The 24,414-nt window shown below is 43.7% G+C and overlaps 1 protein-coding gene across 1 annotated transcript in view; it reads left to right on the top strand.

Moving 5' to 3' along the window:
* Positions 1-24,414, top strand: part of PGM5 (phosphoglucomutase 5) — a 198,962-nt gene extending 174,548 nt beyond the window's left edge. Inside the window, exon 11 of the mRNA XM_032635313.1 lies at positions 22,910-24,414. Coding sequence (XP_032491204.1) covers positions 22,910-22,999 — 90 coding nt within the window. The 3' untranslated portion in view covers positions 23,000-24,414. The remainder of the gene's footprint in view (positions 1-22,909) is intronic.

Raw genomic sequence — 24,414 nt, 5'->3', positions numbered from 1 at the left:
AATTTCTGTAAACTTCAGTTACTTTATCAGTCACATGAGGATAAAAATACTTATTTCATAGGATTATTGTGATGGTTACATGAAATAATTCATTTAAAGTGTTTTGGACAATGCCTGGTACATAAAAAATGCTCACTAAATGTTTGCTGTCATTAATAATTTCGTTCTTGCCATTATTTTTATTAATAGCAATGTAGACCAGAGTTTTGATCATGCGAGGATCAAAAAGTCCCAGACTAACTAGCAATTTGTTTTATAATGGAATTGACTTGTCTTGTCTTATCATCTGCCATTAAATTCTCTGAGGGCCAACTGGATCTATGGGAGATATCCCAAGCGAACAGGCAGCTTTTAAAGATGTTGGTCTTATAAGAGGGTGCCGGGGCCCTGTGACACAATGTTTTAGTTACATAATACTATATTGAAAGGTTCAAAAATGAATTTGAAATTCTCTTCCTGTCTGTGCATTCTCCTTTCCTTTTCTCCCTCCTCCCATTATTTAAAATTCTTACATCCATGGAGTTAGTGGATCAAATTTGCTGCCCTCCTGGCTTGAAGCGAGAGGTACTGAGTTGGGGTTGTTCAATAATTCTGTTTTATCCAAGATAATGTGCCATTGGTTGGTTGTTCCCAACTCATTTGCCAGAGAAAAAGTATTTAAAGACTAGGGTAGGTGTGAGATAAAGAGAGGATTTCTGGAGTCTCTGTCGCTTGTTATGAGGCATGTGCTTGCTGGCTTCAAAGCATTAAATGCAAAAAATTAGTCCCATGAGTTGGGAGATTGGGATTGACATATACTATTTTATATTATATATAAAATAGATAGCTAATAAGGACCTAGGGAACTCTACTCCATACTCTGTAATGGCCGATATGGGAAAAGAATATAAGAAAGAGTGGATATATGTATTGATATAGTATAACTGATTCACTTTGCTGTACACCTGAAACTAACACAACATTGTAAATCATCTATACTCCAATAAAAAAATTTTTTTAAATTAGTCCCATGGAGTAGGTGTTAGCAAGCTTTTTCTGTAAAAACCAGATAGTAAATACTTTAAGTTTTGCTCGCTGTAATAGTTTGCTAGGGCTGATGTAATAGTCCAACAGACTGGGTGCTTTGACAGCAGAAATGTATTGTCTCACAGTTCTGGAGACTAGAAGTTCAAGATCAAGGTGTTGGCAGAGTTGGTTCCTTCTAAGAGCTGTGAGGGAAGGATGTGTTCCAGGCCTCTCTCCCTGGTTTGTAAATAGCTGTCTTCTCCCTCTGTCTCTTTATATCATCTTCCCTCTGTGTGTACCTGTGTCCAAATTTCCCCCCTTGCAAGCAGACCAGGCATATTGGAGTAGCGCCCACCCCCATGACCTCATTTTAATTAGATTGCCTCTGTCAAGACCTTATCTCCAAAGGTCACATTCTGAGGTAGTGGGGATTAGGGCTGGAACAGCTGAATGTGGGAGTGGGGGACACGAGTCAACCCATAACACTAGTCATATTGTCCATGTTGCAACTTCTCAACTGCCACTGTAGCATAAAAGCAGCCACAGATAATACATAAATGAATAAGTAAATTTATTTATGGGTATTAAACTTTGAATTTCATATAACTTTCACATGTCACAAAGTATTCTTCTGATTGTTTTTTCAATGATTTAAAAACGTAAAGCTAAGTCTTAGTTCACAGGCTATCCAAAAAGCAGGTGGTAGACCAGACTTAGCCCAAGGATTCTAGTTTGCTGACTCTGGCCTTTTTGAACATTAGGCACAATTTCTGATTATATTCAGGGAAGCATACATCCAAATGAGTTTGGCTCAACAACACATTTTGTAAAAGGTACAATTACATTCGTATTCACATGTGTGTTTATACAGAGAGATGAATTTTAATGTTTTCAAAACAAGTATCAAATATCCCTGGAAATCTCCAAAATTGGCCTTCTGAGATTGAATCCCCAGCATCTGATGGCAAGAAAACCTGAAAGGAAAATGTCTTCGAGTGTGTTTGTTTCATGAGATCGAATTCCTTTTTCAGGTGTTTGGTTTCTTATAGGAAGGATTCCTTCTTTTTTCTATTTAAAGCGTTGCTTACAAATGATTTTCAGATGAGCAGCCTTAGAACTATGTTGGAAGACAAAGGAGAACTGTTCAGGAGGAACTTGTGGAACAATGGTGTGAAAAAAGAAAGGTATGAGAGAGAGTCCTGGGCAGTACCTAGAACACATGGGCAGCAAGCGTGGGCCACTTCTACTTGTGCAAAGCCAGGAGTGCCCTGACATTGTGTCCTGGTGTGAATGGGGCTCCCGGGAGTGGCTCACAAGGCATGATTGCATTTCAGATGCTTTCTCAGTGACCCTCAAACCCACCACCCACAGAAGCCCCACATCCCTTGGGAAGCCAAGTCTATTGTTGCTTTTTGTTCTTGGTTTGCTTTTAGTTACAGCCTCAGGTATCACAATGAGGATGGGCAGTATGGTATTTAACAAAAGCTAAGGTACTTTGATAACTGACTAAGATTTTCCAGCTGTACATTTTGTGCTGTCTTTAACCACCTGGGCATTTCTCTGTTGGTGAATCTAACTGCTAACCCCGACTTACATCAACATAGGGTATTTCATTTTGATACTGCTCAGAATTTGCAGTCCTGATGAATTCACCATCCGTGTAATGAATACGATTCACTAAGCAGTTTAAAAGCAGATATAATTTATACTGTTTCTACCAGTACCTGAAACTCTTGCTACCCAAAGAGTAGTCCTTGGTTCAGTAGCATCAGCATCACCTGGTTGCTTCTGAGATGCAGAATCTCAGGCCCCACCCCAGACCTGCCAAATCAGATTCTGCATTTTAAGAAGCTCCCCAGGGGATCTGTGTCCACATTCAAGTCTGAGCGTTCCTGCTCTGGTAACCTTCAGCATCCTTATTTCCACCTCTGTTTGGCAGGATTGACTTGCCCTCCAGACCAGATAAATCCTTCTAAATCCAAACCACTAGGAGGCATTTATAGGGGTAACTGGCCTCTGCTATTCTCTCCTCCTGGAAGACTACAAAAAGTGCAGAAAATAACCCAGACAAATGTCCCGAGACCTTTGAAGACCTGTTTCCACTTCTCAGAAACTTAACAAAACAAGAAAATCAGTTTTACTTTGCATCACCATAGAAACCGTACCTCAGTATCAACTCCGTAGTGTTAGACTGTGTTTTCTTCACACAATTACACTAGTCAAACTGAGAGATTCAGAATAACCTGGGGATGAAGAAAGTTCTGATTTGATTTTACAGAGATAGGAAGCCTTGCCAAAATTGTAGGTAGACAGTCTAGCACTACTTCGATGAAAAGGCCAACAGCATCCTTCAAGGACTTAAGGGCAGTATGGCAGCCACGTCACAGAGGCAAAGTCCACGGAAGAACATATTCTTTTGTCAAAAGTGGAAGAAACTTTCAGTCACTGCACTCGTAAAATGTATATTCATCGCCCATAAATTCCAGGCACGGTGTTTATATCGCAGGGAAGGCTGTACGTAGAGGGCTCGCTGCTGTCGCCTTAGAGCCTGGCGCTGAGGATTCCGCTGTGCCGCCCCTGCTCAGACAGCCTCACAGCCCAAGTTCTCTTTCTTCCCCGGTTGCTTCTGCCCTTTCTCCCTGTGGTGGTCCTCGCTAACTTACTGCTTTAGACACAGACACACCCTGAAGGAATGTGTTCCGAGTGTAGGCACGCCTGTTCCGTCTGTTTTCAGCTTTGTCTTGTCCACCTGCCATCTGACTGTGTTCCCTCTGGCTGGATAGAGGGGTCCCCCCTGCACACAAACAAAAAAGGAAGGGATTTCCTGGGGCCCAGAGCATCTGACTGATACAGAGAGATCTTAGTTCTGACCAGAGTGACTTTGGGTGTCTTTCATTCAAAGAGCTGAGAACACTGGTGATATTCTTAATCTTTTTGTATCTGATCTTCCGTCAGAAAAGATCGTATGAACTTCATTTTATGGACAAGGAAGCACAAGGCAGAGGAGTTGTTGTCTGTCTATCAAAGGTCAACACGCTGGGGCTGGAATGCTGGTCTACTCACTTCCGCCCCCTGCGGTCCTAGCAAGCCAGGCTTCCTGCTTCAAGAATAACAACAGTAATAATATATTCATGAGCTTGTGTTACATGCCTGCCTGTATTGGGTTAGGGTAGAATGCTAAGTGTTTTGTGTGAGTTATATCTGATTCTCACCACAGTCCAATGGGATTCGTACTCATCCATTCTTGTTATGCAAATGATAAAACTTTGGCCCTGAGGATTTGAATAACCTACTATTTCTAAATGATATAGCTGGTATTTGAACCTAGGCTCTGGCCCCAGAGCCCATGGTCTTAGCTAGGGTGCTATGCTATGTGGTATCAAAAAATATAGGGTGGGCTTCCCTGGTGGCGCAGTGGTTGGGAGTCTGCCTGCTGATGCAGGGGACGTGGGTTCGTGCCCCGGTCCGGGAAGATCCCACGTGCTGTGGAGTGGCTGGGCACGTGAGCCATGGCCGCTGAGCCTGCGCATCCGGAGCCTGGGCTCTGCAACAGGAGAGGCCACAATAGTGAGAGGCCCGCGTATATATACATATACACACACAGGGATGTGCACCCAGCTATGAAAAAATAGAGTAATCAGGGTGCCCGTCTTCAGTCTGGCATATCACTGTTGCTCCCAACCCATCCTCTAAGAGTATTCTCAGATGCAACCCCTGAGCCCCACAATTCCAGAGCAGTGGGAAGTCTAGTTTCTCCTTTAGACTTCCTATCCCTGTTTATGTCCTCAAATCCTTTCCAAAGAACTAGTCCTCTCTTAGAAGGCTGTACCTTCTAGAGGCTAGAGAATGCCACAATGCTACCTGTGACCAGTTGCATCAAGTGGGCTGGGGGGTGGCAGTTATGGGACATGCAAAGAGACTGTTAACTTTTCCCCTGGAGAAGTAGTGTCACCACCCCAGGGTGTGCTCCCCAATGGTGGGCCTGAAAGGAGATGATGGGCTAGGCCACTGAAGATCCCCCTAGGCCTCGGTGGTTTCTCAAGGTGGGAAAGGAAAAGAGCCTGTGTTCTCAGAACTGTGCTCAGCCAGGGGTTCTCCCTGCCAAAGTGGACCTAGAGTCTCCTCATGTCTCTCTGTAGCTTCCTTTGCACGCTGCTTTGCCAGCCTCGGGAGTGCCCCTGGGAGGGCTGGGCTGAGAGGAGACAGCTCAGTCCACGTGGAGAATCTGAATCTCAGAGACCGCGGGCTGGGGACGACCTCAGCCCCTTCATTCCCCAAAACTGTTCTGGCTCCCCGTGCCAATCTGCCGGCCCTCACTCACAGCCTTCAAGCCCCTCACAGTGAGACTGCCTATTTCAGAAAAAGAAAACATGTAAGTTAGAATGTCCTAGATTCCTGGATATAGAACTATCCAGGTAAGATGTATTCTCATTAATACTGAAATCATCTAATTGCTTCTATTTCATTACTGCTTATTCAGTGGTGGCCAATTCAGATGCCTATCAAGACAGGCAGCCAATTCTAGACTGGGGCTAGTTTAAGACCATAGAGCACAGTGGGAACTCTGGTGACACTCAGCTCTCTCCAGTTACTGCCTTGTTAATCTGTGAGCCCAGGGTTGCCAGATCCCCTGAATTTTCAGAAATCTAGATTTCATATGAAATTTAATATTGGCAGGAAAGTGATCACCAAAACCAAAACAAAACCCTGTCTGTGTGAAGGACTTCTAGTATGGGTGGGATAGATGATTCAAACTAACCTTCCCTCTTAAAAGAGAAAAGCTGAAAGAAATCTGTAAAAGTATCTTTGGAAAAGCATCAATGACCAATGACCTAATAAGATAGCAACATGAATAGGAAGGAGGTTGGGGCTCAGGGAAATGAGCCAGAGTTCTCTCTATCCCGGGGCATCTGCCTACCCAGGCGAAGGGCTAAGAAGAGCTGCTTTTGGCAAATTACACAAGGTGTCGGTGACAGGCATCAGGTCCAAGGCAGAACCTGGTCTATTTCCACCTGCCTCTGCCACCCAAAGGACAAACCAAAGGAGGCTAAGAGGCAGACCTGTGTGGCACATTCCTGTGGCCGAAGGAAAAATAGTTAGAGCTAAGAACTCGCCAAAGGCAGAGATCTTGGTACAGTAACCCCTGTTCTAGACTGTAAATTTGAAGGGAATCATTCCAAAGGTAGGCTACAGACTGTGATCCAGAGGTTATAAAGCCACGGCACTGAACTACTAGTGCCCTCAGGCATCTCACAGGAGGTGATGAAGGATGCTAGCGATATCCTAGGTCTCAAGTTATTTCTATAATAACTTTTTCAAACAAAATGGCCAGCAAACGGTAAAAGGTTACAAAGCACCTGAAGAGACAAAGCAGTGTGTACCAGAATCAATAGACAATATAGAATAGAGGGTAAGACACGTGGAGGATACATTGAGGTCCAGCATAATTTAATTGGAGTCTCAAAAGGAGAGGAGAGAGACTGGCGTATAGGTAAAACTTGAAAAGATAATAGCTGAGGATTTCCCAGAACGAATGAAGGAAAGCAATCCACTGGTGCTAGAAGCCTGAGCAGAGTAAATAAAAATGAATGCACATCTAGACACATCAGACTAAAACTACAGAAGATCAAAGACAAGTTGTTTGACTGACAACTAATTTTTCAACAGCAACATTGACAATCGGAAGGCTGAAGTAAAATAGCTGACAGTCTAAAACAGTCTTTCTAAAATGAAAGCAAAATGAAGACGTTTTTAGACAGACAAAAACTGAGAGAATGAGCTATGAGCAGCCCCATACAGAAAGAAATTCTCTAAGATATTCTTCAGTTAGGAGGAAAGTTATCCCCCATGAACCTCAGAGATGCATCAAGGAACAAAAAGCAAAGAAAAATTAAAAATAGGGGTTGGTTTATGTGAACATTAGCTATATAAAACATTAATAGTAATGTCTTATGGTGCTGAAAATTTTTATCATATTAATACTATAAAGAACTAAAATAGACAACCATAATAGCTCTAAGAACTGTGAGAGTAATCATACTTAAGATATACTAAGATCCTTGCATATTTTGGAAGAAAGTAAATTTATGGATCATTATTAGACTTTGATAGGTCAAGGATTCATGTTGTAGTTTCTAGGTGACCATCACAGACATACACACAAAAATAGAAAGAATATAACTTCCAACCTAAGAGAGGAAAACAGGGAATAACTTTAAAAAATCAATCCAAGAGAAGAAAGAAAAACAGGTTGGTCAAATAAAAAGCATATAAGATGGTAGATTTAAACACAAATGTATTTGTTATTACTTTAAATATAGATGAACTAAGTGCTCCAGGGAAAAGACAAAGTTTGGATTTTTTTAAAAAGACAAATACAAGCTCATTATAAGAGACACATTTTACATAAAAATACAGAAAGTTTGAAAGTTAAAAAAATGGAAAAATATATACAACTAACAACCAAAAATCTGACTCTGTTAGTTTCAGATAAAGGTCAAAAGTATTGCTTAATATAAAGAGGGACTCTTTAAAATGATCAAAACTTTAACTCCTCCCAGGAAGACCTAATAATTTTAAATTTATAAAGCAAAAAATTGGTAAAACTATAAGAAGAAATAGAGAAACTGACAATAGCCCTGGGATATTTTAACAGCCCTCTCAGGAATTATTAGAACAAGGAGATAGAAAAATTAATAAGGCTGTAGAATATTTGAACAACATTGTTAACATGCCTTATTTAATGGACATATAGATACTACAGCAAACAATATCAACATATAAATTGTTTTCATGACACAGGGAACATGTATGAAAATTCACTATAAAAATTAACTATGGGGCTTCCCTGGTGGCGCAGTGGTTGAGGGTCCGCCTGCCGATGCAGGGGACACGGGTTCATGCCCCGGTCCGGGAAGATCCCACATGCCGCGGAGTGGCTGGGCCCGTGAGCCGTGGCCGCTGAGCCTGAGCGTCCGGAGCCTGTGCTCCGCAGCGGGAGAGACCACAGCAGTGAGAGGCCCGGGTACCGCAAAAAAACAAAAAACAAAACAAAAATTAACTATGTATAAAAATTAACTAGGCATTGAAACAATGCAGAGTATTATCACAAGGGCAATTAAGTTAGAAAGTATCAATAATAACAAAATGGATACAGAAAAGCATTTGATAAAATGCTTTCCTAAATCATCTATTCATGATAAAAACTCTGCAGATAGAAATCAAAAGGAAGTCCTTTAATCTCATAAAGAACATTGCTAAAGAAAAAATCTTGGACATGGGCTATATGTGCTGACAGTATGTCATGCTAACTAGGGAAAAAATTTGATGAGTTCATGTAGAACTCAAATGCTCGAGGGCCTCAGAAGTACAAGCACCAGCTTTACATGTAATTCAAGTATGTAACGTTTATGCACTTCCCTGTGATCGCCGCATTTCACAGTTCTTAAAAAGGTAGTTTTCAAATAGCGTACCTGAAACAGAGAAACCTTTTACAGTAAAGGCATGAAGACAAATATTTTAAATGTTCAGAAAATGGAAACTTTTCCCTCAGTAGAAGGGCAGTCTAGGGTAGTGAGATACAGCCCAGCTTTGCTGTTAAAATCATGGCACCAACTGGATTCAGAGCTCAGCTCTGCCACTTACCAGCTGTGTGTCTTTGAGCAAGTGATGTAACGCCTCTGAGCCTCAGTTTTCTCATCTGTAAAATGGGGATAATACTACCTACCTCACGTGATAGATATATCTGTTAGAGATTACATAAAATATAACCATCTATTATAAAGATTAACTCAACCCATGAATTTGGAATAGTGCTTGGCACATGGTACATATTCAGTGTCAGCTATTAAAAACTGCTGAGGAAGAATTAAAACTTCAGAACCCGAGGCACAAACTATAGATGAGAGCAAGGAAAGGAATTTCCTTTTCCCAAGACTGTTGCAAGCCAGTAAATCAATTCTCTGTCTTCTTGTGTAGCCAGTTCTATTGCCTGTGACCTAAACCCAGCCAGGAAACATAACATCTTCTGGCTTCCAAGACTGCTTAGGCAAGAGCGGGAATTATCTGATGTTCATATGTGCAAGCTGCATATTTAGCAGGGTGAGGCCTCCTGGCAGCCTTCAGTGACAGAGTCACAAGTGCAGGGCTGGGGATGCTGCTGAGGGCCATGCTGTATCTCATTTCATGTTTATCACCCTGTGGAGCAGGAACGATTATTAGCGTCCCAGTTTCAAAATTGATGTGCAGTAAAATACAGTGATGCACAGAGAGATTAAGAACCTTATCTAGTGAGGGCTGGAGATGGAATTAAGCCCAAGCCTAATGGATCCACGCATTTAACCAACATACTATAAGTTCTCTCACTGTACTTAAGCCGCAACTTCTTTCCCCACCTCATGAATGGTCAAGCAATGTATCAGCCTAAAGTTCTGTTTAGACGGCTCACCTTTCACTCTGGTTGCCTATTGTTGCTTCACAAATCACCTTAACACTTGGTGGCACCCTACGACAATGATTTCTGCCCGCTCATGGACCCTGTAGGCTAGGAATATTTGGACGTGGCACAGTGGGAAAGCTTGCCTCTGCTCCCTGATGTCTGGGGTCTCTGATGGGAAAACTAGAAAAACTGGGAGTGACTCAAATGGCTGGGAGCTGGAGTCTTCTGGAGGCCTCTTTACCTTTTTGGCCTCGAGATAGTAAGTCTTCTTGCATATAACATTGCTGAGAGCAATGTGGGGAAGCTGCCGGGCTTCGTGACCCAGGCTCACAAGTCACAGAACAGCACTTCTGTCAAACTGTATTGGTTGAATAAGGCTGCCAAGTTTCAAGGGAAGAGGGACTAGACCCACCTCTTAATGGAAAGAATCTCAAAGAATTTGCAGCCATGTTTGAAAACTAATTCATTATTCTTATCCTTTTAATTGGCTTCAGAATATCCAATATAATAAAGATGGCCTAAGGCCTAAAGGCAAACAATAGTTCAGCAGTATAGAGTTTCCAAGACATACTCTCTTTCTTCACACCTTCTGATTTGGAAAATGTTTTTGAAATGGCATTTCCCACTTCGTTTTAGTGAATAATATTTTCATTAGTCCAGATGGGCTAGACCAGTGCCATAGTAACCAACAACTCCAAAATCTCACCGGCTTAAAACCACCACTGAAGATAAGGTTTACTTCTAATTCCTATTATATATTCAGCACAGCTTGGTTGGGTGCTTGCCTCTGTGTTCTTACTCCAGGGTCCAAGTGTACAGAACAGGTGTCTAGAACATCGCTGTGTTAGGGAGGGAGAAATTGTCCTCTACCCTCTAGGTTCTTCTGGCTGGTCTAACTGACGTGAGACAGATTAACAGGAGAAAATCAGACAACATTTTAATAGCATGTCTACAATTGGGGAGACCCAGAAAAACTGAGTAACTTGCCCAAATGGCTGAAACCTTCACCTTAAATACCATCTTCAGCTAAAGATAAAAGAAGATGTTGTAAGGGCTTGGGACTTCAAAAAGGGGGAAAGCAGTTGACCTGGAGATGGAAAAGCAAAGGTTTGGTAAATAAATGTTTTCTGGGCTGTGCAGAAACAATGGGACTTAGAGTGGATGCATCTCTAGGCCCTGTTTCTCCCCCGACACCAAGCCCATATTCTTTGCAGATGTCTCTGGTGAAAGCTCTATTCTGGGAACAGGCCCTCTATCTAATTTACTTTTTAGGCAGTTAGGGGGAAAGTCAAAATTTCTTCCTGAGTCTTTCGGGCCTTCATTGTTTTCAGCTCGAAATAACCTACGTGCTAAAGAGACACTTTGGAGTGGCAGATTTGCTCCCCAACAGCTGGTTACCGTAAGGAGAGGAAGAGCTTTGGCTGAAAGTGACCACCCACTGCCTGGAAATTGTCAAAGGGCCCCCGCCTTACCACAAGAAGGCCTGGAAGCTCAGCCTTCTGTGGCAGGGAGGAGAGAAACAGTAGGTATCGGTGTGTGGCACTGATGACACCACAGTGATCCAGTAATGCCATGAAAGAAAGGAAGCTTAAATGTATTATTTGGAATAGTCTTTCTGAGCCTAGACCTACGAGGGCTTTGGAACCAAATATTTGTAACTGGTCTTCTGGAAGTTTGGAAAGGTGAGTTAGTTTGGTTGAATATGAACAGTGTGCAAACGTGTTCAATTTCTGTTAAATGAACCAAATTCAAAAGTCCAGTGGAGGGGGCTTCCCTGGTGGCGCAGTGGTTGAGAATCTGCCTGCCAGTGCAGGGGATGCGGGTTCGAGCCCTGGTCTGGGAGGATCCCACATGCCGCGGAGCAACTGGGCCCGTGAGCCACAATTGCTGAGCCTGCGCGTCTGGAGCCTGTGCTCCACAACAAGAGAGGCCGCAATAGTGAGAGGCCCGCGCACCGCGATGAAGAGTGGGCCCCGCTTGCCACAACTAGAGAAAGCCCTTGCACAGAAACGAAGACGCAACACAGCAAAAATAAATAAATTAATAAACTCCTACCCCCAACATCTTCTTTAAAAAAAAAAAAGTCCAGTGGACACTGCAGATTGAGGAAGATACAGGGAAGCTGGCTGAGGTTCCAAGCTTGGTTTCATGATCCTAAAGTGCACCTTGAGGAAAAACCTATGACCACCTATATCTAAGAATCACAGGTCTCCAGGGATACCCTATAGTCCTGATAGACGTTCCATATTGGGCCTCAAGTTGTACAGCCACTAAACCCAGGCTGGCTGCAGGTGCTCTTCCAGGGTGGAGAGGGTGTAAGATCTGGGGTCAGGACACCTCGAAACTCAGTCAGGAGCTTTTTGGTACTGTATCCATAGGTCTCTTCTTCCCCATGCTAAGCCACCCTTAGGAGCAGCCCTGGGGGCGTGTACCATCCTCTCACCAACACACCCACCACCCACATTGCTGACAGCAGCCAGCTTCCTGTGACAGGGATGGGTGACTACAGGGTATGCACCCCATGGCAAACCCTGGGGTCAGAAATTCAAATGACAGGCAGATAACTCACCAATGTGAATAGGGCAGCAGGACATAGAACAGTAGGAAGTTGTTAGTTAGAACTGGCATGCCATCTAAAGGCATTCAGTTCATATTTTTTAAAGTATATATTAAGTTGTGCCAGCAAAAATAAGAGATGGTTGAGTGGATCTGGTGGCCATGGATCTCCAGTTTGCATGCCCCAGTCTAGCTCCATCACAATAGGTAAGTGCTCCCTCTTTCATGGCAAGAGAATGAAGGTTCAGGGAGGTTAAGGCGCGTGCCCAAGCTTGCACAGCTCATAAGGGGTAGAGCCAGGCAGTTTGGCTTCAGAGTCCATGCTTATAACCACCATTCTTCACTGCAGATTCTAGAATAAGTGTGCTTTCGAGACCTGGGTATGCACCAGAATCACTGTGGGAGCTTGTAGAGCTACACATTCCATTCCTGGTCCCTAGATTCACTGAAACAGCATCTCCATGACGGGAGCCCACAACAGCATCCCCAGGTGATTCTTACGTCGTCCTCAGGTAGCAGTCTGCTGACCAATCTTTGGGAGACTTCTGTTGATGATTTTAATCCATCTCCAAGGAGCCAGGCTTTCTGGGATCTATACGCAGAAAGCCAAGCTGAATCACATTATTGTTCCAACCCTAGGAACCTAGTTTTTAAAAAATGACGACTACTAATAACCTAGACCTTGGCTTCAAAAGAGGAGGCAAATGGCTACAAGGAGAGTCCTTTGAGAACTTGAACTGGAGAGTAGTTCTTTTTTTTTCTAAACCTCTGCTTTCAGTCTTGCAGTTATATTTCTGGTAACAGTTTTGCAAGTGGCGCTAGGGAGGTGGGCAACTCCCGGTTCCCTCTAAACTGGAAAGTGCATTCTACATCAGGGAAACCTTTGAAGTCTGCTGTGGAGTCGAAACGTGAAGACACGATAGGGACATTGGAGGAGGAAAGCAGAAATTGTGACGATCTGAACCATTTGGCCATTTCCCACCTTTTTGCAATGTGTTTCGTGGCAGATGAGGGGATAGAAAGAGAGAAGAGAGGAAAGAGGAAAAGGGAAAGAGTGACCAGGGGAACGGTTCTATAAAATGGAAGCTGTGAACTCTCGCAGGTTGGTCTGTGTTTGCGTGACAGGACAGTGAAAGGCCACCAAGATTCTGCTTAGTGCCTTTTGGCTATGCCCCCAAATGCTGGCCAGCATGTTTGTTTTCTCTCCTTCTCCAGCCCGACACGATACTTCTGAGGAGAGACTGAACGCAGCTCCAATTTATAGGAATAACTAGGAAAAATGGCTTCATGACTCCTCTGATTTATTTTGGATTTGCAACCTAAGCACTGCCTTTTGCTTCCTGAAGTCCCAAGTCAGTTGCAAAGGTGGGGAGGGCCACGGAGAAGGAGGCCCAGCTGGCCGGGTCAGTGTGGTTTCTGTTAGGCTCGTCACTGCATTCCCAGAACGCTAGCTTAGTTCTTGCTTTGATTGAACTTCTTTGGGAGTATCTCATCGCTTATATCCTGGAATGGCTTTCTCCCCCTAAGAAGAGAGCTTTTATGGAGGCCTGTTTTCTGACATTCACAAAATAGATGGGTTCCCTCAGGGTTGGGCTCGGAATTCAGATTTATCTATAGTCATTTTTCATATCCTCTATTTTGGTTAATTTTAGGTCCATTTTGGATCAAGATGCATAGATAGATTTATTACATGAAAAGGGGATTAAAGTTAGGACCATGGTTGTATGTATCATATTAAAGAGCAAAATGTTTGCAGTGTTTAGCATTTTCACTTAACTGTTTGTTTTTTTAAGGACTAATCTTTGTTTTAAAAATCACTTATTTTATTTATTTTTATTTTTGGCTGCATTGGGTCTTCGTTGCTGAGCGCGGGCCTTCTCTAGTTGCAGCCAGAGGGGGCTTCTCTTGTTGTGGAGCACGGGCTCTAGGCGTGTGGGCTTCAGTAGTTGTGGTGCACAGGCTCAGTAGTTGTGGCTCACGGGCTCTAGAGAGCAGGCTCAGTAGTTGTGGCTCAAGGGCTTAGTTGCTCTGCGGCATGTGGGATCTTCCCGGACCAGAGTTCGAAACTGTGTCCCCTGCATTGGCGGGCACATTCTTAACCACTGTGCCACCAGGGAAGCCCTCACTTAACTTTTATTAGCAACAAATGTATTTGATTTTTTTTTGTTACAATTTCTCTTCTAGACACTTCTCAGGTGGATTTGAAATAGCTAGTCATCTTTGTTACCCAAAATCTGGGCTTCTGTAAACAGGGCAGCATCTCGCCCCTAGGGCCCCTTTGTGCAAATTAGAAAAAGGCTCCCTCAGCGGGAATGTACAGGGTGGTGAGGCTAGGGGATGGCATCTTTGTGGAAAGACAAAGGCACCCTTCCTCTGGGAAAATGCAGCCCCTTGCCAGGATGCCTGGCTTGCTGAGAGAAGCCGGCATAGATTTCCACCCCTGCTTGCCTCTTTGGGCAGGGCCCTTATAAATTTGCCCTGACAGTTAGTTACAGATTCCTATACTTGGCTCTCTCTGTTACATTGTGTAAGTGTTCAAGATTTGAAGGGCAATGTAATCAGAAACTTTCTCCCTACTGTATAGCACAGAGAACTATACTCAATATTTTGTAATAACTTATAAGGGAAAAGAATCTGTAAAAGAATATATATATATATATATATAACTGAATTATATATGTATAACTGAATATATAACTGAATCACTTTGCTGTACACCTGAAACTAACACAACATTGTACATCAACTATACTTCAATTACAAAAAGACTTCAGAAAAAAAAAGAAAAGAAAGAAACTTTCTCCAATGCTGAAATGTATTGGAAACAAAGCCAGAGGATGCCTCCACGTTTATAATTATAGCAGGTATGGATATTTCCACGACTCCTGTGATGCAAGGAATGTCACATTTCTGTATTGTATGGATCTCTAACTCCCGTCTGAATTGGCAAGAAGCTCAGCAGTAGCCATTTGGGGCTCCTTCCCTTTTCCAGATCATATAAAACAGCTCAGAGGGGATGGAGCAGGGGGAGGGCACACGCCGTCCTGAGGGAGAGCGCAGGTCTCTGTGGTTGCCTTCACCTCTGCTGTTGTCCTGTCCTCTGTCTGGGGCACTGCTCTGGGCAGGGGCACAGAGTCTTTTCCCTAATAGTCCTTTGCACTGCCACAGGCCATCCTTTTCTCAGAGTTCTTTTCCCTCTCCTGCTTCCTCGGATTGGACAGCTTTCCTTTTCTTTGAACTCTGAATTGTGAAGGTTTCATTCAACCCTATCTCCACATTAGCAGTTAGTGCTAATTAGAACCACCCAAGCACCTGCTAACCCTTCACAGGCAGAGCAGCTCCTGGCTTCCCCTTGGGCTGAGGAAGAGGCAGGAGGGAGACTGGATGGACAGTCTCATCTCGTCCTGGTGAACCTTCCTGAGGAAGGGGGTGCAAAGCACAAGTTAGTTTCTCAGTATACCACCCACTGCACTAAGCACTCGAAACAATATCCCAAGCCCACCATTTCTTTCAGCATCTCTTATGGGCAAGACACATAGTATAGGGAGGGAAACAGACACATTTAAGAAAAATTTTGCCTTCTAGTAACTTAGAGTTTAGTTGAAATGTGATAGAGGAAAGAAAAGAAAACCCTTACAAATTCCTGTAAATCAAGATAAAAAGGAATCATCAGAGAAGCAAGTGAAGGGGTCAGAGAATGGAGAGATCCTTCCTGGGACTATCAGAGAGATTTCATGAAAAAGGACTTGAGGGATGGCTGAGATTTCAGCATCGGTCCAAAATGAAAGAACAACTCATGTAAAAGTGGAGAAGAGCGTGGGCTGAGAGGTCACTGTTCAAGGGGTGCGGTGGGGTGAGACAAGGAGCAGGCAGAAGACTGGGGAGGAATGGTGGAAAGGAAGGGTGTGTTCATTTCCTCTGGCTGCTGTGTAACAAATTACCACAAACTGGGTTACTTAAAACAATAGAAATGTATTCCCTCGGAGTTCAAGAGGCCAGAATTCTGAAATCGAGGTGTCGGCAGGCACACACTCCCTTTGGAGCCTCTGGGAGAGGATCTTTTCCTCCCTCTTCCATCTTCTGGTGGCTGCAGGCGTTCTTTGGCTGGTGACCACCATCTCTGTCCCCATCGCCACATCACTTTCTCCTCTGTGTGTGCATATGATCTCCCGCTCTCCTCTAAGGACCCTTGTGATTGCATTTAGGGCCCAGCTGGAAAATCCAGGATAATCTTGTCATCTCAGAATCTTTCACTTAACCACATCTGCAAAGACCCTTTTTCCAAATAAGGTCACATTCACAGATTGCAGGGGATAGGACCTGATATCTTTGGGGGTTGAGGCATAGTATTCTGCCTACCACAGAGGGTAAGACCCAACTGTCAAGAAGCTGACAGCCATACTGTGAGGGCAGACCTTAGGCTGAGGAAACCATCCAGGACTTTTACATTAGGGTTCCTAAAAGTGCACTCTGGTGAGCCTGAGAAGAGTTAGCAGACTCCTGCAAGCCAGGGGTAATAGGGGACTGTGTTAAAGGGAGGAGCCATGGGATGAGGAGTGTGTGACTGCTTAGATGTGGGGAAAAGAGAGAAAGACTCACCAAAGTGCACTTCCAGCCCAGCTGGTGGAGAGATTGGTGGGATCTGCTAGTAGCAGAAAGGGGAAGGTGATGCCATGAGCTGATTTGGTGAGGAAGGTAATTTCAATTTGCAAGAGCTTGAGTTTTAGGAGGAAAAAACGCTTTTTCTCACTGGTGGTAGAAAGCTGGATAGTGATGGTACCTCAAAATGATCCAAGAGAAACATACTCGGAGTTTGTTTATTAGTGTGATTTTGTTGTTTCAAAATTTTGATTTATTTTAGTGCACAAACAGACCAAAGGTAACTCAAGAAATCCAAGAGTAGGGCCAGGTCTCAGACACTAGACCTCGAGCAAGTTATTGATTCAGGCCCGCCCGGCAGGAGTTAGTGGATCTTTACTTTCGAGATTATTGCGACGTACGCCATCCTTTTCTCTCTACCAACTCTTTGTTATTTCCCTCTGCTCTGTTTAATTTTTATTTCTCCAAGATCTTTTCTAAATTTCTTAGAATTTTTCATATTTCTCAGAATCTCTGCTTTCTCGTAATCCTGGATTACCCTGGTGCCTTATGCCCTTGTGATTAGTGAATTATAGCCTCGTGGTTAATTTAGCTCCCACTGCTGGCTGGCTTATTCTTTCATTACTTACCAGTTTAAAAAAATTGATCAGAAAAAATCTGATCAGCTGCCTCGGGCTATTGCTCAGTCACTGGCCAGCCTATGGGTCAGCTGCCTGTAGGTAAGGCACCTACTCCTGGTCCAGTCAGCTGTGGCCAAGGAGTGGAATCCTGTGAACAAACAAGGCAACCTAGGCTCTAGCTGGAGCAAGGAATTTAACAGGCACATTCATGGGCGTTCCTTAGGACAGTGGTTCTCAAAGTGTGGTTCCTGGACCAGCATATCAGCATCACCTGGAATTTGTGAGACATGCAGATTCTTGGGCCCCAGCCCAGATGTCCTAAATGAGCAACTCCAGGGGAGGAGTCCAGCAATCTTCATTTTATCAGGCCCTCCAGGTGATTCTGCTACACACTCAAGTTTGAGAACCACTGCCTTAGACTAAGCAGACTGCACACGGACTAAGAATGAATGTTTGGATGAAATCATGAGAGAAAGGTGGTTCAACTTTAACCCAAGAAGGAGTGTTCATGCAAGTTGCCTCTAAGCGTCAGGCGAACGTGGCATTTGTTGTAAATCCCTATTTTATGGATGTTGGAATGTCAGTGTTTTATGTTGTTGAATGATCTGCATTCTCCAGGTTTTATTACCTGCCTCAGACCATGAACTAGGATAAGTACTGTCTTCCCCATGCCCTCCTTCCCACACGGATACTTCTCTGACTCTCCTAATGCACAGTCCTCATTGGCACCAGCCAAGCCCTGGGCTCCCTCCACAGATTCGAACAAATTTTACTTAATAAGTGATTGTGTTTCTGGTTAGCATTTGTTTTTCTCCCAAAAAAATCAGTTAACTGTTTACTTCGAGTCTTGTGACATTCAGATCATTTACACCTCTCCTGTCTATTGCCGGTCAGGGTAAGAAGTTCATTTGTTAGGGGCTTGTTTTTATGGCTCCAGTTTACATGAATGTGAATAAAAACAACAACAATATAGAACAAGAGAGAAGATGAAAAAGAAAGGGAAAGAAGAAACCTCTTTCCTTCCGGGGTGTCTGAACAGGTTAAAGCCTAACACAGGGCTAGGACGAGGCTGAGGTTAGCAGGGTGTAGAATTTAAGGGGGTGCCAAAAAATTCAGTACTCAAGATAAATATTGTAATGCAATACTTAAAAAAATCGAAACCAATGCAAAAAAATCCATGATGAGCTAAGTATCAGAATTTGAAATAGAGACAGACCCCATTTCCCTCTCTAGGCTTATTAACTTGAGATGACAGCAAAAGCCACCCAAACCTCCAAGGTTGAATGGAGCCGCGGTGTGAGTACCCTCGAATGGAGGCATTGCCGATGCCATTTGCTGCGGGATGAGCACTCTCTGTGTCCTACTCCTGAGTGTAGAAAAGCTATGTCAAGCGCTCTAAGAAGCACTGGAATTAGAAAAAAGATGCTGTATTTCTAATAGATTATAGTCTCTATTAGTTTATTTGCTTCATTCACCAAGAGTCATCTTGGAACGTCTAATACATTCACAAAACCGGAAATGCTCTTCTCCCCACTGTCCACCTGTTCTTGGTCAGTGGGGATGGCTAATCAGTCCTATCTGACCCCTCATCTGATGTGGGACTGGTCTAGTACAGTGGGATGACGATCCTACTTTTTCTTTCTCTCTCCTCTTAGGCTCATCTTATCCGCTCTGTTTTTCCTTGTCATTCACGGGTCTCGTGTTCAGAATTGTGTCATGGAAAGAGCAGTAGAGGAAGAATCACTGTGTTCTTATCCCAGCTCAACCACCCAACAGACGTGTGACCCTGGGCCAATCGCATCTCCTCTCTGGGCTCAGTTTCCTCATCTGTCACGTGAAAGAATCAAATTACATCATCCCGTGCTCCTCTCTGTTTCTTAAGCTCTGTGTCCAGCTTCTTCTCAGAAATTTCACATCCGCAGGCTTCTAATTTTTCACCCCTCTTCTCACTCCGCAGTCTGAGGGCCTTTCCAATTGCTTCAGAAAAATGAATCTCCCTCTCTCTCCTTTCCATGATGAATGGTTGATGAAATGAGAAAAGTATCTGGGAGTCACACGTACCAAAGCTGTGATTTCTAAAGAAAAACGTGACGGTAAAAATTCGGTACTACTGACCCTCCGGCTCACCCAGAGTGCCCTTCGTGAATGGCCACAAAAGTCTCTATCAGCCTCATCATTTTCTTTTCATCAAACTGACATAGCATCCTTTTATTCCACCAATATTTATTCAATGCCTCCGACGTAGCAGCACTTTTCTAGCCCTAAATTAGACAAAGCTCGTGCTCTCATGGTGTAACCATTCATTCTAGGCCATGCATTCTGTGTACACACACACATTCACATGCACACTCAAGCAAGAAAAACAAATACTTTATGATCCTTAAATTATGACTTGAAGCTCCCATTTCACAAGGCTGGCAAAAAATTCAAACTTGGGCACTTTTAGGGATCTCTCCCAGAATTCCCTAGGATCCTACAAGCATCTGAAGACTTTCTGGGTTCCTGAAAAATGTGTGAAAGGACCTCAGTAGTATTCAGTCCATGGTGATCATCACTGATGTTTTTCTTCCCAAACCCTCACGGTCTCTTGAGGGCAGATTGTTCCACAGCTTCTGTGTCAGGCTGGCCTGGAACTGTGCTCAGGGTGGGAGTTCCCATGTTCAAGGTCTTCCTCATAGAGAATTTCCAAAAATGTGTTTCCTTCCTTTCAGTTTGCATAATTACCATGGAAGCCTTCTTCTCTGACATGGTCAGGATAAGGGACAGGTACTTAATTCACTACTCCAAAAAGAGAGTTAAAAGGGGTAATTAAATGTACACATATGTTGACCATTCTATTTTTTAGCACAAAACATATAAATGTATGTTTGTTTGTCAATCTTTTAATTTTGGTCCAACACCTTTTCTTTGAATATGAGCGTACTCTTTGGTGTTGTGATTATCTTTCTACAAAAGATTCCCACTCATAATTCATCATCTGTAATGTTCACCTTTAATTTCTTTATTGTCAGTGGGAACTTAAGGCCACTTGTGAGGCAATCTGCAAAACAAACTTTCTATACTTTAAAAAATTCTCCCCAGTACTTTACAGCATCTCACTCACATCTAATTGGACAGGCATGGCTAATCACCATTATCTAACTCTTTCCAAAACATTCAACTTAATTTTCATAGAAAGAACTCTTCCTATTTATTCTCACATTTCCGTGGTTTACATATAATTTAATAAATTCATAGTTTCAATAACAAGTACAACAGGCATTAACATATTTAGGAACAAACGTAACTGACTCCTAATAAGCACATAACTGCTAGAGGCAGAAGTAGGTGAGCATGTTAGAGAGTCATCTGTTGGTCACAGACATCCAGTGTGCAGTGGACCTCAGTCAGGATGGTTTACAGAAGAAATGGGCACCATAGGTTCATCTGTAGAGTTCAGCAGAGATCAGTTAACAGAACACCTGCAGTGTTTACAGTATCGGTTACAACTGTGCTCCCTTACCCTCTTGCCAATAGGTACCACCACTTAAAGGTAAGGAGTAGAAAATCCTTAATCTTGAAACTTACAATGCCGTCAAACAAAATAGGTCTTAATTTTCGGTTTTAAAAAAAGTGAGGGTTAGGGTTAGGGTTTCAAATTCAGTTTCACTGCATTTTCTTAAATTGATAGGATATTTTAGCTTTATTCATCCTCCAGGGCCTCAAAGTGATTGATTTTAGCTTTATTCTCTTTCTCTGTCCTCACTTTACCTCTCTTATAGGTTTTATGTAGACTTAGATAGCCGAAAAGGGGGGAAGAAGGAAAGAGGGGAGAGAAGACAGGAAGAGGAGGAAAGCTAATACTCTGACATCTATACAAAGTGGGTGCTTGGCCCTTAAAGAATCCAGATGCTGCCCTGTGGGCATCCTGTGGAACAGGGCCTGGCAAAATGTGCCAGTGGAAAAGTTTTCTGGGCACCGGTTGGGTTATTAAAAGGAAAAGAAATGCTTCTGTTTTCTGTGTATCAAGTTTATGGACGTGGAACCAGAAGGAAGCAGTATTTGCTTGTGTAGTTGTGAAAAGGCTCTAGATTTTCATCTCTCTTCTGGCTTCCAAGATTACATCTGTGCTGCTTCACCTCATCATCCTTATAGAGTGAGATAATGTAATACATTTAGCCATAAATGTATTAAACTATGAGACTTGCTGCTAGAGGATTCTTTCCAAAGCACAGTTCTGACAGTGTCATCTTTTAGCTCAGAAACCTCCAACATCTCCCCTTACCTAATGAATTAAAACCTTACACTTGGCCCTGGTGGTTATGGCTCAGGAATGCCCTGTGTCCACACTCCACTCAGGACAACTGGGCTACTTGTGCTTCTGGAGCCCTGGGTGTTTGCTTGGGCCCTTGCTGTCTGATTAGAATGCATGCATTCCCTCCGTCCCTCTATCTGTTAGGAATACGTGAAGGCTGCAAGTAATAGAATCTTTCTCTCCCCTCCAGAAATACAGGTTTTATTTTCCTCGATATGATATCTTTTTTCCCCTTATGCCAGTATTTCCCAAACTTCTTTTCTGCCAGTACCCCTATATTAGTATTCGTCTTTAAATGGACTTAAGTTTGTTTTCAGTTAAAACAATTTTTTTATTCTAGAAAGTTTACATCAGTGCTCTCCATGGAAAAAACAGTATCCCTAGGTAAACTCCCTTGATAAATAAAACAGCATCCCTTGATAAATAAAATTCATCATAAAAAATAAATGCAATAAAAAATACAATGATATTACCTTCTATCTAGGTAACTCTTGCCTGAGGCATGCTCTGTCCTGGTAAAAGTGTTAAAGATTGGCAGCAAATAGATTTTCTCTTTGATGAAAGTAGGAGGATTGAAGAAGAATGGAAAATAGACTGACTTTCTCAGTGTTCCGGTGCCATGCCCATGCACCATCTAAAATCATCTCCTGCACCACCTAAAATCATCTTGAGTGGTGTGTGCTCTCACTTTGGAAAACGCTGTCTGAGTCTCATGAAATGATGAGCAGCTAAAGGGCAAGACGTGATTCTCACTCCCCTTCGTGTCCTTCACCTTTCCAAGAATCTATTCCCTAGGCCTCCAAACCTCCCCACCTCCTTCTAGGGGACGCTGAGGTGCCCCATGAGCCACTGTGTTATGTGATGGGAAGAAATGAGCAGTTATTCTCTGCAGCGCTAGCTGATGGATTGGTCTGTCTTCTCCAAAACATCAGGAGAGTAGGTTCATCAGGTCCATGGACTTAGGATGTAGAATGAGTGTTTTTCCTCAAGTTCACGCACGTGTGTGTGGTGGGGGGGGGGGGGGGGGCGGGTATGTGTTGGGGAGGGAATGTAGCAGAGGAAGACTGTGGGGTTTTCTGAACTTACTTGATTCACGGCGCTCTGTTCCCGAAATGCTTCAATACTCTCGTAGTTGGGTTGTGCAAGTTCCTGTCTTAGAGCAATGTGTTTGGGAGCCAGGTAAGACTTTGGAGATCAACTGCTGCCTCTCCTCTCCCTAACCGCCCCCCCCCCCGCCCACTGAGTCTCCTCTTGCGGAAGAGGAAACCAGGGACCAGCGAACAGCTGTCCAGATCCACAAACCAGAACTGAATCCAGATGCTTGGAATAGAAACCCATCCCTGCGGCCCTCCTGTGACTGACTCGAGTTGTTCACAGACTTTCTTCCTCCTTTTCCAGGCAGTGCTAAGCCCTCTCATAGCCATCGCGCTGAAAATATCCCAGATTCACGAGAGAACCGGCCGGAGGGGCCCTACTGTCATCACCTGAACGGAGGGCAGATCACTCACCACAGCCAAAAGAACGCGCTCGGCGGGGGACGCTTCACTCATGCCTTCTTGCTACCTGTTTGTGCCTCTTATGACTTTGAAAAAAAAACAAAGGTTGATTTGGTGGTGGGCGGGGTAGGTGGGGAAAGAAACAAATGTCTGTTTTGTTTGGGTTTTAGTCAGTTTCTGCAAATGCAACAGGGTCTTCGGTTGTCTCTGAAAGCTGCACTGTCATCTGATATCTTGCTTTATCACACAAGGGAACCTGCCCTTTTGAGAGAGAGTCAGTGGGCTGGGAATAGTCAGGGCATCTGTGCATCATTGGTGTCAGGTGAGAGAAGGTTCTGGAGTAACGGAAGAGCGTGCAATGCCAGAAGTCAGCTGACCCTGAGCCCCAGGTGCTCCCGGACAGACCTAAGAAGGATCTCCTCAGCAGCGGGAGGATTTAACTTTTCATCCCAGGTCAGGTCTCCCATGGGTGAAAGTTGTAGAACTCCTAATAGCCCACCTCATGCCCACCAACCACCTGATGGCCACTCACCCTCCTTCCCATCTCCAAAGTCCCCATGCCACCCCCTTCACATCTTCAAGAGCTTTCCACAAACCACAATGACACACTTTCAACAAAACATATCAAAGGGTGTTTTTCTCTCTTATTTTGTAAATAATATCAATACTAGCTGTTAAGCAGGCTGCATTCCTTCAAATTCAGCCATTCATTACACAGGTGGGAGGTCATTTCTTAGCAGGACTCTGAGAATGAATGCTGAACATTTTCGGGCCCCGCCTTGATTATATCACGTGGGTTGGTACATGAGTTGATACTAGTTCCTGCTGAGAAGGCAAAATACCACCATGTTGGCTGTCTCTCTGACTTTCTCACTCTGCTAGCTTATCTCCCAATAAGGGCCTGTTTTCATGCACTTGTTTGGACACAGTTCAGATCTTACTGGTCATGGCTGTAAAAGGAGACAGTGAAATGCTGTAAAAGTAGGAGATGAAGTGGATGCTGGAAGAGAACCTTGCTGGTGGCACAGTGATGGGCCTGATGAGATGGCAGGGAGGGTGGGGTCCCCTGCTGGAAAGCAGAGGGTCACAGCTGGCTTTATTTGCCCAGAAAAAAGATACTGTGTCCCTGGCAGCCTCCGTCAGTCCTCAGCCAGAACCCTGGGTGCACAGGACCTGTTTGCATATGTTTTGCTTCCTTGGGAACGCACCCACTTATCATGTCATTGGCACAGATAACATGGTGCACTTTGACCGTTCAGAAATGCATTATTGCTGTAGTCAAGATTAGGGCAAGCAGGGAGACATTCCCAGCAAGGTATTTGTTTCCATTTTCTATCTATGCTTCTGTCAGAAACTTGCTAGGACCTTTAGCAGCTAATAAAAAAGAAATTTCTGATTTCAACCTTA

This window comes from Phocoena sinus, chromosome 6, assembly GCF_008692025.1.
Source record: "Phocoena sinus isolate mPhoSin1 chromosome 6, mPhoSin1.pri, whole genome shotgun sequence".
Classification (NCBI taxonomy): Eukaryota; Metazoa; Chordata; class Mammalia; order Artiodactyla; family Phocoenidae; genus Phocoena; species Phocoena sinus.
Note: the sequence above shows the minus strand (reverse complement) of the source record. Positions and strands in the feature narration are given on the sequence as shown.